The sequence below is a fragment of the Aptenodytes patagonicus genome, chromosome 1 (assembly GCF_965638725.1).
Source record: "Aptenodytes patagonicus chromosome 1, bAptPat1.pri.cur, whole genome shotgun sequence".
NCBI lineage: Eukaryota > Metazoa > Chordata > Aves > Sphenisciformes > Spheniscidae > Aptenodytes > Aptenodytes patagonicus.
Window position 1 is genome coordinate 4230547 of NC_134949.1, and position 15101 is coordinate 4245647.

Consider the following 15101-nt stretch of genomic DNA (forward strand, 5'->3'; position numbering starts at 1 on the left):
AGCTACATCCCATCCTCAACAATGGTTTCAGGTTGATGGCACTTTGGACATATTACTCAGAATGCCATTTAACTGATGACTTGATGTCACAATACATTTTTTACCCAATACTCTCAATTTAATTTATTAATACTTAGCAAAATCTCATATTTTATCATTAACCGTGAGATACTATAGACATCTTTGTAGACGTAGGAAATTGAGGAAGACAGTTTTCATGACATATTCAAACTCAAACCAGTCAGGCAGTACAATTTTTAATGTGCAGGCTTCTGTTCCTTATTTGGTCATTTTTTTAAGTTGGGACCTTTCATCTGGGGCACCAGAGGTAACACAGTATGGCAGCATCTGGTCTGACATCCTTTGCTGGCCGCTTACTTACTTACTAGATTGCTACCATGGTCTCCAGTCAAGTGATACCGAAGAGCTTTAAGCCACAGGAATCCAAGAAAGAGACCAGACACTGTCTTTTTCCTGGTTTACTCCCAGTTTGCAGACTGTCTGCCAAGCAGCCACTCTTTAAATGTAAGACCCACAATTCACCTGTCTTTCACTTAAAAACTCGTAGCCTTCCCTGGAGGTCTCACTGGATGTGCAGATCTCATGCTCTTGGGTCTTTAGGTGTCATATGAGCAAGAAGGCTTTGCAGGGAGGATCTAATAACTCAGATATTTTGCTTTTTTGGCTCAAGCTTGAGAGATGACAGCTGGCTGGAATATAGTGGATTTCCAAGCGAAATGCTCCTTGCCTTGGCCTTGCCCTCCCTAGGAGTATTCTTGTGGTTTCCACTTGTGTTTAGGAAGGCAGGAAGTTCCTGTTGTCTGCTCCGAGTGTGATTGATCTTGTTGGCCAGAAGAGGTCACAAGCAATAAATCCCTCCTATCCAAAACAAGCTGTCCTTCTCTGCGACCTATATCAGACCCTTCTGAGACCCTCTGCCAATTCTTTTTTTTTTTCTTTTTTTTGTTTGTTTGGGGTTTTTTTGTCTGGCTGCTGGTAATGTCCTAGTCTCCTCATCTTGCTTTAGATCAGAAAGAAGCTCAGCAAACCTACTGAATTCTTTAACTCTATACACTCATCTGAGTGGCACACACCTGACTACCAATGAAGACTTGATCTGGCAGAGACACAACCCACTCCTGACTGCCCATGATGGACCCCAAAAGCATGTTTGGCATTTCAATGACTTCCATAGCAGTGATTTCCTCACAGCAAACAGTTTTCACCAACTGTATAGGGCGATTCCAGATAGAAAGGGTCTGTAATTGAATTCTGAGCAAGGATAAAGCACAGGGAATCTGAGTTTCAGTTGCTTTATCCATCCTGAAATGAAACATCTATTTTATATACATTTTACTGGCTAGGGAGGATTATGGAATCTTAGAGCTTGGGCCCATTTTTATGTGAGCTGTTTTAAATCTGAAGCACAGTGCCAAGAATGATCAGTACTCACAGGTTGCCATTTGGAGAGCAAGTTACAAGAGTTTTCCCTGTATGTCACTTACATATAGGAATTTCCATACCGCACTAGACCAACAGCGTGTCTGCTCTGCTTAGTCTGTCTCTAATCTTGATCAATGCCAGATGTTTTGCAGGAAACCATATACTATAATGCACTATGATACTCCCTGATAGGTGAAAAAGGTTTCCTGTCCCTCCTGATGAGGGGCAGAGCACGTTTATCACACAGTGCATGGATGCACAGCAGAGAGACTAATTAGTTGTATAATGCTTGACCTGAAGCTCGTCCAAGTCACCAGCAGCCTTGACTTCAATGTGATTTGGATGAAATCAGTAGGATCACACTGAGCAAGCAGTTTAACTCCATGTTCACATGTTTTAGGGTCTTTACCTGGCAGACACGAACAGCTCTGCTGAATTTGCTGGCATTATGTCACTTAGAGTAACTGAGGATCAAGTCCCACATCCACATCCTGCTTCCAGCTCCGACTCACCCTCTTTTTTTGGTGAGGGTTTTTTGTCAACATGTAGCAATTACAGTATCCTGTGCTCCTCACTGTTAGTTTACACTAGAAAAATTACCTTTACACTGTCTGAACAGCGAGTGAGGACAGTTGGGGGTAAAAGTAGATATTTGGACTGCACTTAGTGCTTTGGCAAAACATGGATTTTCCTCTTGGAATTTCCCATGTTCTAAAATGCAGGATTTCCTATCTGCCTTGGCATAGATGGATGGAAAAAACAATTCACTTAAAATAAACAGGTCCCAGGAGATGTGGAGCCAGGGAAGAGCCTGCTCAAATGCTGAGCACAAGGCCTGAAGGCCCAGTTCAGAGCTCGTAAAGACAATAGCAAAAAAAAAATCCTATTGAGTTGAATGGGATCAGCCCTATATTCATTAAGCTTCGAAGTTCTCGCATGCTTATGCACAGATACCACATAGACAGTCATCTATAGAAAACAGAACAAAAGCCATCAGCCTTTATGATAAGACTGAATTCCCACCACTGAACCGCACAGAGTTCATAATCCTGAAATCCCTTTCATGTTGTAGCCATTATACCAGCTTTCATGAACCTGGTGATTGCCCTGCCAGTGAATGAGGGATCTCTAAATAGAAATTGCTGATGGCCTGCAATGCTTAGAGACTTGCTTGTCACTCAAATGCAGCCACCTCTGGGGTGGAATGTACCTGTCATACAGTGAGTGCAGCAAGACTTAAGAAGGGAAAGTAAAAAATGTATCTTTCTAAATAAAGTCATAGATGGAATTTGCCAGAATAATTTATGCCTAATGAGCTGCTAGCATTCATTTTTCTTGATGTCTTCATGAGATGTGTCCTCTAGTTTCTAATACAGTCTTGACCCTAGACAATGCTGCTTTAATACAATATTGGGATTTTATTTAATGCCTCATTTGGAGCAGAGGGAAAGTGAATGAAACACCTTGGAGAACTCCCAACACTGCCAGTCCAGTTCTTGAGAAGTGATTAAGGCCCCACAAGTAACAGAACCACGGGTCATAAAATCTCTCCTTACCTTCAACTTTCCCATTGCCTTTATGCTTGCTGTTTCGAAGGGGAGGCACTTCCAGTGAAACTATGCCTGAGTTCTCCAGGATGTTCACCTCCACTCGTAACCTCCCCACCAGCTGCTGGGGCCGGATGCTGACTGTATACTCATATTTTCCCAGTCGCCTTTGCAAAAGCTCTTCATAATGCAGTAGGAACTTGGCCTGCATCTTGCGAGGAATGAAGACAGAAGCTTTGAATGTCTCATAGCCATTCTCCCTGGAAGGAAAATCCAAAGACACCTTCACACCCCATACACATCACATACCACCTCCTCCAGTGAATGATGAATCTGGATTTTGTTGGTCCAATGAAAGTATTTCCTATCATTGACTATACGAAACCAGCAAGAAAGAAACATCCTAATACTTCACAAAGCATTGGGCACGTAGGAGGTTTCCACCGGAGGAAAGGTCTTAAAAGACAAGATGATTTCTTACAGAGAGGAATATGACAGACATATATAACATGGAGCAGGGCCAGAGGAAAGGCTGTCTGTTGGTTTCTTAGAGGATTTGCAAGACCCATATTTAATTCCTGACTTTGCCACAGCTGACTCATTGTAGTATCTTAAGCAAATGAATTCCTTTTCCCTAATATTAGGTGTTTATAGCTACATACTTCTCTAAAAAGACTCTTCTCTTCTGATTGACCACAGCGTGCTATCAGTCACCCAGCATACAACTGACAGTCAGCTTTCTGTTCGCTAGTTCGAAGTGAGATGAATTCCCACCTTTAGCCTTTATTGGCTTCAGCTGCTCTTCTGTTAAACAGAGATAACTTAAGATGCTCTACCTCCCACACAGTGTACTGTAGCGTCCAGCTACCAGGCACTGATGTGATGCCAGGCACTACTATTTGTGAAGGGAAAATAAAAAAGCCATATAACAAGAATGGAAACCTTTAATGCCCCGTAGGGGTAACTTCAGAACTCACGGATGTGAAATTTTGGTGATGCCCACAATTCAGTGAGTACTGAAAAGGATTTGAGACTTCAATTTTTCTAACACATATAAAAAGATTTTTTTTTTTAATGTTAGCCTTTAGGACAGTTGGCATGACATCTCAGGGTCATACCAGTGGTCTAACAATGACAGGTAGTAATTGCCTACAGAAGAGGATGCAACAGGGCAGGACAAGAGAAATATAGTGCTTCAAGAGAAATATAGAACTCTCTCAGGTTCTGCCAGTCTGTGTCTGGATCCTGAGGCAGCATCCTTTGCTAATGGTTCCTGATGGATTTTTCCTACCAAAAATTCATCTAGTCACTTTTTGAACCCACATGAAGTTTAGCATCCACAATTTCTAGTGGCAAGAAACACAATTTATGTGAAGAATACTTTATTTTGGCCATTTTGGACCTGTCATCTGATCATTTCATTCAATTTTCCCTAGTTTTTCTATGAAAGACAGAAAATAAAAATTCCTTATTGTCCTTCCACATACCACTCATGAGTTCAGCTCTCTGTCAGACCTCTCTGTCCCCACAGTTCATAATTTCTCTGGTCTGAAAATCATAGTCTATTTAGCTGTTCTTGATCATGTGTTTATGTTGGAATAGTGCTACTGTCCCAGGTAACTGGGAATAGTGCAGGATTTTCCAGAGCAGCAAAATCCATCCAACGGTGCATATCTTTGAGAGCTATTTGGGTGAAATTAGGAAGGGGAAAATACCCCATAGCGCTTCTGAAGAAGTGCATCCAGGTGAACATATAGGTTTTAAGATTATTAAATGGATGAGACTTTCTGCCGGTGCTTGGCCAAGAGGACTAAACACAGCCAAGTGCCAAGAACAGAGTAAGTAAGCATGATTGCAAAAGGCTACCTGTGGTTCTACCACTGACTAACTTTGTGGTCTTGAAGTTGTAACTCATTGAATTTCTGTGTGCCTTAATTTTCCTGCCTGTTATTTAGGAAATAAAAAGATTTCTTTCCCTCTCAAGTACGTCCTGGAGCATCTTGGACCTGAAAATGTTGTGTAACAGGGCTAGAAAAGGCCACATGCAATTTTACATGACTTGGAGTATGGGAGTGACACCAAGCAGCGTGAAGAACATTCTATTTAGTTCCTTCTTCCTGTAAATCCAGGAAGAAAGATGGGAGGAGAGTATGTCACTTCCCAGAACACAAACCAATGCACGACACTTACCTTCCATCTGTAGGGCTCGGAGGTTTCTTGTGCCTTGCTTTGTCGTCACTGTTATGTTTCTTTTCTTTCCCTGTGACCTCCCCATAATAAGTCTTGTTGCCGATGCTCCTGGAGAGACCAGAGATGGCAGCATGACCACTCTGCACCCATATACAGCGACAGCTGTACAGCTTGCTGTAGAAGGGTTCACAGACTGCACACATGTGAATAGGCTAAGTGCTGCTGGTGTAATCCTCCTAGAGTCCACTTACCTCACTGAGACAGAAGCCGACTTAGAAGTTCCCTGGCTGGTTATACCAGCAGAGTACATTTTTAGCCCAGGAGTTTACGTCTCTAAAATGCCAGTTCAGTAGATAATCTCCAAAGCATAAGAATGCAAACCAGAAAGCAAAGCAATTGCCAAGAATCCCAGCGAGTGCTTTTTTTTGTCTGCTCTCAGATCCACCATCTGTGTCAATACACATGCAATATTCAGGATGACGGCTCTCAGTTAGCTGCCTCCCTATCTAAAATGCTTCTCCCTGGGAATGAGTTACAGGGCCATGGATTCCATAAGGAAACAGCTCTTAACATACATTTTGGCTGGTCGATGGCAAAAGACTGTTCTTCCTCCTATTCAGTCCAAATGGAAGTCTTTCTAAAAGAGCTGGTCCCCTATCTGCTATGGTCAGGTCCGAAGTTGTGGCCCCAATATCTACCCATAGGGGTATCTGAGCATAATCAAACCAAACATGTTTTTGAAACCAAGAGCTTAATTTATTCCTTAGTGAGTCATTTCAGTATGAGCTTGGTTGCCCTCTACTTGCTCTATTATCTACAGAGAATGACTAGCACCTCCAGCAGCAAGTGAACCTATCTGCTAGTTGGAGTTGATTCTCCTCCTCCATTGACAGTATGGAGAACCTGGAAGAACAAGGATGCTTCTTAGGCACCACAGTCAATTAGGAAAGATAACTATCGTGCACCAGTGTTGCTGAAACTTTAATTGGAAAAGTTTCTGAGGGCTAGGAGAGATTTTTTGGTCCAAATCAAAGAAAGAGGAGGAGAAGGAAGTTGTTAAAAGACACCCAGATGGGAAATAGAATAATTTTCTTTCCCATGTACATTGAGGACTTGAATCTTAGCATCCTGTCATCCAAGGACTTGCTCTGTGCTTTGGGGCCATGACCAGTCTCGGATGGATTATATCATGTGTGTGGTTTTATTTTTCCCAAAGAAATGCAAAAAGGCCTTGATATAGTCCTACTGCAGATTAGCCAGTTTTTGAAATCTCAGAGCGCTATCTGTGGGATGGGAGAACCATTGTCCACCCAGCTGTCAGCATTACTTACTTACATGGTAAAGTTGGAGATGAAGGCGGCAGCTGGGATCTGCATCTCAAACACAGCTTCGCGTGCCTCAGATCCGCTGTTCACCATTGTGCACGACACCGTGGTGAAAGCATACCGAGAAATGATTGTGGATTTCACAGTGAATTCAGACATCCGAGGCCTGGTTTCCTGTAGGTATCGAAAGGTTACCTATTAACACTGAGAGCTAGATAACTCACCCCTGCAGTGTTTCAATGGCTTTAATACTTAATATGCTCAAGCAAATTATCACCCTATGAGTATTAGACTCCCCTATGAAAAACAGTCAACAGCAGGCAAAGTGGGCTTGCCCTCAAAATTTCAGGTGAATTACCTTGCAAAAGGTAAACCAGGAACATGGTACTGCCTTTGTTCACGCGCAAGAGCAAAGGCCACAGTCATTCTCCAATGCTTGGGAAGGGTCCGGGAAGGACGAGAGCTCTGATTATTCCAGCCTTTATTTTGTGAAACACACTGACAAAATCCACCTGTATCCTAAATTGCACCCTTCAACTCTGACTGTGTGAGAGGATCAGGATTAGTCCTTTATGGCCTGGGAAGAGAAGCCCAAAATATGTCCCCATAGGGTCCAGAACTGATGTCAGAGAAACTGCCCCGTGGACTGTGCACAAGAGCAGATGTAAGACCTCTTGAAAGACTGAGATCACTGTGTATGAAGCAGCATCTTCAAATTCACACAATCAGATCCATGTTATGTAAACAGAAAAACTGCTGTCAATGGAGTAAGTTGAGTCCTCCTCTGCTGAGAATCCATCCTGGAGGTCTCAGCCAATGGATGGAAGAGACTTAATAAGAAACACTGACACTGTGACGTCTCAGGCAAAATATTTTAAGCCTTTTAGCCCACACTGGATTCCTTCCAGGAGAGAAGCAGCAGAGGCTGCAACGAATGACACATGATGTAGCAATAGAAGCTGAAAGCCAATTTCAGCTTCTTGGGAATGTGTTTTTGTGCACAATTCCTGGGTTGGAGCATTCCTCCAGTCTAACATGATTTTTTGACAGCAACATCTCCATGGAGCTCAACAGTTTTCTTCCTGGAAGACTTCAGTGTATTTAACCATAAGCAGTCCATGCAAAAACAATTTCTGTATGTTGCCTTAAACAGTCAAAGACCAAACCCTCAAAAGCAGAAGGAAGCTAAAGGGTAAAATACATTGCAAATACAGAGCAACTTCACTAAGCCAAATAAACTGAGACTCTTCCTATTGAGGTTGATAAAAAGTCACAGCCACTTAAGACTTGTGAAGACAAGAATATGCTCTTCAGCTGCACTTCCAGGCTTTTTTTCTGAACAAAATTCATTTTAACGAAAAGTCATTTTGACAAATGACTTAACAAAGAGAGCGAGTTGTTGTATGAGTAAGTATGAAACAGGAACATTTCTGCAGTAGCTGATGGCATCAGAAGCAGTAAAAGTGAGCATCCAACTAACCAAGCTGCTGGGCTAGTGAATTCCAGGCAAATGATAGAATGAGGATCCACTGGAAACAAACACAAAACCGTCAATAGCCTTGGAAATAAAGCCCCACCTGTCTACACTTTCAAGGCTTGGAAAGACTCTGATAAATGTGTCTCAAATGAACCTAATCGTGATAGATATCTTTAACAGCTGGAGAATGTGTGATGTGCTCTGTGTCCGCTTAGCACAGGCTCAGCTCACACGGAGAACAATGGCAAGAAATTAACACTTCTAGGGTGTGATTCATCTCACTGATTTCAGACAGCTCAGTGTGATGGATCTAGACTAGAACACATCTGCTCAGATCTAATGTCCCCCCCTTAGGCCACTAGTGGCTTTTACTCAATCGCTGTTGATTAGAACTAGATCCCACTGTTCTTAAGACCTTCCCTGATACTTAGGCATGGCTTTCCAGTCTCATTACCCCGAAGGTGGAGAGGATGGGGAGTTTTGATCGGAAGTAGTGTTGTAGGAACGTTTCCAGATATAATGAGCTGACGATTCATTTAGTCTTCCATACCACTAATTGCCTGTGGCATAGCAAGAGATGTAGAGGATTTAATAACAGAAGCAAAAGAATGAATCTGAAACTACAGCAAATTCTTTGGTTCTAGATGTCCTGCATCCACTCCCATTTTCTGCATTTCATCGTAAGCTGTGGGTTCAAACACGGTGGACAGCTCAACAGCAAAAGAGGATCAAGCCCTTTGCCTTTTAGTTGAGATACAAGGTGGTTCTGCAGTGACAGATTTGACACCGAGTCTAACACTGTGAATGCAGTGATGGATTTATCTGAAGTCAGAAAGTCTTTAGCATGTGGCAGAGGACATGGACTTGCCCTTGTTATGACAAGAACATAAGAATGGTTGTATTGGGTGAGAACAAAAGCAATTCTAACCCTATAGCCTATCACTGGCAGAGATCAATAGAATCATAGAATCATTAAGGTTGGAAAAGACCTCCAAGATCATCGAGTCCAACCGTCATAGCGCATACTTAGAAAAGAGTGTAAAATCAGTCCAACCTGCACTGCTACTACCCAGAAATATTCTCTCAGTTTTCAGTAATTTATGGCTGAAGGAACTCCTGAACCAAGGGTGGTATTTTTGTGCTTAGTAAACCTTCTTCTACGACTTTACACAGCTGCTTTTTGAATCCATGTAAACTTTTAGCATCCCCAACATCTTGTAGCAAGGAGTTCCACAGCTTAATGATATTTTATATGAAGAACCACAACGTTTAGTGTTTTTTTCTGAATCTATTATTTGCTGGCTTCACCTGATCTCTGTCATATCTCTATCCCACTGAACAAGCTCCAGCTCTGATATCCTCACAGACTGAGGAACGGCAAAACCAAACGAAAAAAAGACATTCAACACCTCTCCCTTTTCCTGGTGGATAGGAGTTGCTGCTGGATAAAGCAAACACTGAATAAGGGCATCACATACAACTGAGGATGAAAGAACTGATTCATCTTCCCATCCCTGGAAGGGATCTGCCATTCCTTGTATATAGAAAATATAAATGGTGGGGGCAGAGGCAGTTTCCAAACAGGTTGCTAGGCCGGGCTTGGCGGGCAGCCCAAGTTCCAGTCTGTGATCCTTACGCATTCCCTGGAGCTCTTGCACAATCCATCAGCGCCTGATGCTCTGACTTACAGCTGCGCAAATGCCTGTTTGTTTTCTCTGCTTTTTATTAAGGCCTTCAGAAGATGAGAGGCAGCACAAAGGAAAAAACAAACCAAACCATTTGTTTAATATTATTATTACTGTGATTTATTATCCCTATTAAAAATAAAGCTAGGGATTGCCAAGGTGGCAGATTAGCACACTGCTATGAGGCAGGTTGGCTGGATGCTTTATGAAGGTGTCCTGGTGATTATGATGAACTGGGAGCTGAAATTTTCTTGCCAAACAAATTATTTTATGCTTGTTTACATCAAATGTTTGGAAAGACAGAAGAGGGATGAAGATCAATGAAATACACTCCATGTTTTTACCTTTATCAGTTGCTTTAATCAAAACGAATTGACTGTATCTCCGATTAGAAGTAATAAACTGGTAATAAGACTGAGAGTTGCTCTCCTCTAGGCTCCTGACTCAAATCTCTCAAAGATCAAAGGGACCAGAAGCTATTAACATGAGATGGCTGCTCAGTGTGTGAAATGAGTTCCTCCAGTTCTAAACTGGGAAGCCCCCATGCCTCAGAAAAGCCAGAAAAATAACTGGCCATGAACAGCAATTTCACTGGCTGCCTCTTTAGTCAAAGTTTTGATCTAAGCCGTGCAACTCTCAGTGCAGAAATATAGCCAGATCTCCCAGATTTGCTGTACATCTCACAACTGCAGGTAAACATCTTAAAGCTTAGGTTCCCATGCCGAAAGAAGGATATTGGCTTCCTTGTTTTCTTCCTTTCTTCAGTAAATTTTTGCCTCTGCATCAACAGAGAACAACAGAGATCTTCAAATTTCAAAGCAAACTCTCCCTTTCCCTTTAAATTCAATGAGATTTCATCAGGCTTATGTTCACTGCATGGTTGAGGTTTGTAAAACTGGATGTTCTCTCTCAAATCTGGGGTTGAGAAGATGTTTTGGGAAGTATTAGAAGAACCTGTACCTGTTGCATTGACCAAAATGAAGATTTTTTTTTTTACCTAGAATCTCACCCTACCATCACCCACTGACATAGTTCATTCCCGGGCACTGGGATGCACACAAACATATATAGAGAGAGCAAGTGTAATTCCCATGAGGTAAAATAAAGACACAGTGTGATACGTACCAGCCTCTGCAAAAATTTGGCCTGTCTTGGAACACGGCGTGCAACCTGCAAAGAGTTAAGGGAGTTAATAGAGCCTAGTCAACTTACAGAAGACATGTCACTTGTTTAAATCCAGACATGGGTTTGTGTGACTGATCACCCATGGCCAGGTTCAAATGTTCCTCTGGTTAAAATTAAAACCTAAATCTCTTCTGTATTAACAGACCCACTGATCAAAGCTCAGCAGTGGAATGCAGCTCTCGCAGGCGAGGAGGTACTGTGTGTTTTGCAAATGCTACTTGTCAAGAGACCCTCTATATGAAGACAGGAATCTCAGCCTTTAGCCCTGGCCCTGGACACTATGTCTTGGCTCTGGAAGTGTATTCCCCTATAGCTTCCTGTGGAGCCACACAAAGGCTCTGTGTCACTGTTTTTGCCCCGTTGCGTGGTATATGGCACGTGATAAGAAGGGCTGCTAAATGGTCCACAGTGCTCATCAAATGTCATGCAGGACCCATCTACATCCTCAGGTGAGTAAAAGCCAAAGCCCATTCCCCAGTCCAGAAGTGGTCTACATCCGTGCAAGAGCACTCAGCACTCATCATGGGTTACAGACACTGGGCAGGGAGAGGGCTGAGGGCACAACAAGCTCGGTCACCTGAGGCTGTCCTCAGCTCAGCACAGTGTGGCTGCTTCGAGCTTGAGCAGCGACCACGTTAACACCTAGCACCCATGTGGTGGAGCTTAGCACGCATAACTCCATTCTGCTGCATGTGTGGACCTGCTCCAAAGGAGGACTTGTGTAAATTAATGTTACAGCTTCAGCTTTATTTATACTACCTCAATAGCAGATTTGTTGCCTAAAAACTCTCCACAGGTGCTATGGATTTATTGCACAGTGACAGAAAAGCACTAGTTATGTGCAAAAAGGGAAGGGAATAAAGATATTTAAACTCAGCCACAGATTTTATTATGAAACAAAGTGCTTCACATATGACAACGCAATCGTACTCATTGTATTGCCCCTCACAACAACAACTCCTCTGACTTTTTCCCTGCACATGGTGTAAGTCTCAGCTTAGCAACATCGCCAAATCAAATCCCTCCCAAAACAGAGAGTACAAGTCTCTTGTCAATGAGGGAAGCCAAGTGACTTCTTAAAATGTCAGTGAAACTCCAGAGAGCAGAGGAATGCAATGATATTTTTACCTGATTTGCCCTTTCTGTTGATTTACACTGAGATAACAGCACTCCTTGCCAAAGAGATTATTTTATGTCTGTTTGTATCATGCATTGCAAAGCTAAGGAAAGCCCAATAGAGAAATTAAACAGTCTCCTCTGCTAGAATCCTTATTATTTCCTTCTTCATTATTTTAGCCAACATCTTGTAAAATTAGAACCAAGGAAAAACAGCTCCCTTGGGAAATTCTCAATGGAGAGGAGAGGAGAGGAGAGGAGAGGAGAGGAGAGGAGAGGAGAGGAGAGGAGAGGAGAGGAGAGGAGAGGAGAGGAGAGGAGAGGAGAGGAGAGGAGAGGAGAGGAGAGGAGAGGAGAGGAGAGGAGAGGAGAGGAGAGGAGAGGAGAGGAGAGGAGAGGAATTCCCTGCAGTTTAAATTTTGGAAGAAACTTTCTGTCTGGGTATATTATGTCAGGCAAGTAAAGCACCTCAGGAGCCTGCTGTGAGAGGCTGCAGAGTCTCCATCACTGTAGGTTCTTCAGAACAAGCCAAACAAATGTCTGTGAAGTTGATCCTGCTTGGAGCAGAGGCAGGGATGAGATATGAGTGATCCTCAGCACGTTTTTTACTAAAGGATTACCTTTTGGAACAAATCCACCTATCATCCTGTATGGAATGGTCACAATGGTTTTTACTGACTAATCAGTGAAACTGGAAATTTGGTTACTGGTTTTATCTTCTCCCACCACACACCCATTTTGTTTACTTGCTGATTTGCATAAGAAGGTGTTGTATGACTTGGCTCCTTCAAAAGCTACCTTTCGAAGTATTGAGGATAGCCAGTAGACATCAGTGAGTAGCTAAGGATCAACAGATAACAGTATTCTGTTTGCTAGGACTTCATGACTACTGCCAAAGCACTACTGCAGGGTTTGTGGTACTGATCAGTCCATCGAAATGTTTTGAACAAGCCAGCTTCACTAGCATCATCTAATGGAACAATTTCCAAGTTCCCATCAACCTTTATCTTTAAGGCCTTCCAAAGCACTCATTAAAGCCCAGTAATTGCTACTAGTGACCCCATAGCTCTTGCCATCTGCTAGTGTTAGCATGGTATACAGAGAATAAGCTGGGCAGTAGCAACCCAACTACCCGTGAAGAGCTGTCCAGAAGAACTACCTCTAGTGCAACGGTAATAACTACCAACCTTGTCAACTACCTTGGCAGAGTGGTCAGTCATTGGATGAGCCAACAAGTAATCCACCCTCATTGCAAATACAATGATCCTGCAAAGACCTGTGTCTGTACTTGCCTTTGTGTAGGAAGATCCTTCCAGTTAAACACAGCCTTATCAACTCTCATAATTAGTTAGAGATTTGCTTATAGGGGATGTAGTATGTTGATCTAGGGAAGCATTTGCCTCTTCTTAACCTGGCTTACGTGTTCAATGAGGATGGACAGATGTCCTCTTCTAGATCTGGCTGTCCCAGGGGACTAGATCACCACCTCTATTTATACATCACTGCTTTTCTGTCGGAAGTTACTGCTGCCACTCATCTGCCAGCAGCACAGCTCCTGTGAAAACACCTTTATTTGCCTCAAGCAAGATCAGCCAGGTTATTTCAATGCTGTGAGCCAGTTGCTTGAGCTTCACAACTGTTTTTCCCCCTAAAGCAGATGAGTGAGTGTACCCAGATACCACTCTACTGGCAGGACAGTAGTGGAGATATTGTCTTCCACTTGGACAGGTAAGTCTGCAAGACACTTGGTTTGTGGCTGAATTCCCCAACAAGGAATATGTGTTCACAGTAATCAGGATTGACAACAAAGTTGCTGAGGTCCTCATACTGGAGAGAGGTGGGCACTTCTGGAGACAAATTCTTCTCATTCTATCATGGGTGGGATGAGCAACTGAATGACCAACTCTGAGACGGGTACAGATACATATGAAAAGCCTCACTCTTCCCGCTTATGGTATGGCAGAAAATGTCAAATACGGGTATCTAGTGACATTTTAGACATGCTAGGGTATCCCACCTGGCCTCCAGCAAGGCACAGGTCTTCCATAGGTCCTGCATTGTATCTGCCAGTCCCACATGGGTGTCTCAGATACTACAGAACCTCTCAGATCTGATCAAATTTAGATAACACATTGATGCCCTAAGTGACCCAAAGTCGCACATGATAGCTCATATGGACCTGAGGGATGTGAGCACAGATCTGAAGCTCAGCCTTTTAAATCACAGCCTCCTAAACCACTATCCAAACTCTCTTGCTAACCCACAAAAAGTTCATTGCCTTTTCAGCCCTATTTCCCCAGAAAATCTAAGCCACACAACGACACAATACAACAGCCTTTACTTGCAGAATATATTTTTTTCTCTCCTGGTCAAGAAGCATTTTACAAGCTGAAACTCATGTGGTTCATTTCATCCAGGATGAGTTAAAAATCAAGTATGGTGAGACTGAGACCATAGGCAGAAAAACTTTCCTCCGAGCTTGAAATACTCTGAATTACTCAGACTGGCGTGCAGCCAGGACACTGCGTTAACTCCCTTGTCCCTGCGAAACGCCTCGTTAGCACAGCTCTCGGGATGTCAGCTTTGAACCCAGCCCCAGGCAGTAGCACCCAGAACGGGAGGGTGCCAGTGTTCTCCTGGCTTAGCACCTCCAACAACTGCCTGGCTCATTGGTAGCAGCCTCCCACAGAGCTGAGCTGCTGCCGCAGCCATGGGCACACTGCAGGGACGGGTGCAATAAATGCGGTTTTAGCAGACTGCCCTGCCTGTCAATACTAATGGTTAAGAAGGGACAAGCCAGCCCCGGCCACCAGATGCTCCCGAATGACGACCGCCTTAAAACCTACTTGCTCCATGATGCTGTAGTCTGCCATCAGCTCCTCTTCCAGGTACCTCGCCATCAGCTCCGAGTCGGGCTGCCCCGCCGAGGTGGAGAAACCCCAGCAGAGCCACAGCCAAAGGAACATGGTGGAGGGGGAGCACTGGCCGGGGCTCCCTGCCCCGCAGGTGAGAGGAAAGCCCCGCTGCCTGCAGCTGCTGCCTGCGCTGCTGGACGGGCTGTGAGGAGGCTGACAGGAGGCAAGACGACCCACCCTCTTCTCCTCCTTCCCAGCTCGGGACCGGCCCCTTTTCC

At 43.6% G+C, this 15101-nt stretch overlaps 1 protein-coding gene across 1 annotated transcript in view; it reads right to left on the minus strand.

Moving 5' to 3' along the window:
• The window catches only part of ITIH5 (inter-alpha-trypsin inhibitor heavy chain 5), a 53011-nt gene extending 37910 nt beyond the window's left edge, over nucleotides 1-15101 (minus strand). Inside the window, exons 1-5 of the mRNA XM_076349223.1 lie at nucleotides 14815-15101; nucleotides 10793-10837; nucleotides 6516-6679; nucleotides 5181-5288; nucleotides 3000-3250 (exon numbers count right to left, since the gene is read on the minus strand). Coding sequence (XP_076205338.1) covers nucleotides 3000-3250; nucleotides 5181-5288; nucleotides 6516-6679; nucleotides 10793-10837; nucleotides 14815-14934 — 688 coding nt within the window. The 5' untranslated portion in view covers nucleotides 14935-15101. The remainder of the gene's footprint in view (nucleotides 1-2999; nucleotides 3251-5180; nucleotides 5289-6515; nucleotides 6680-10792; nucleotides 10838-14814) is intronic.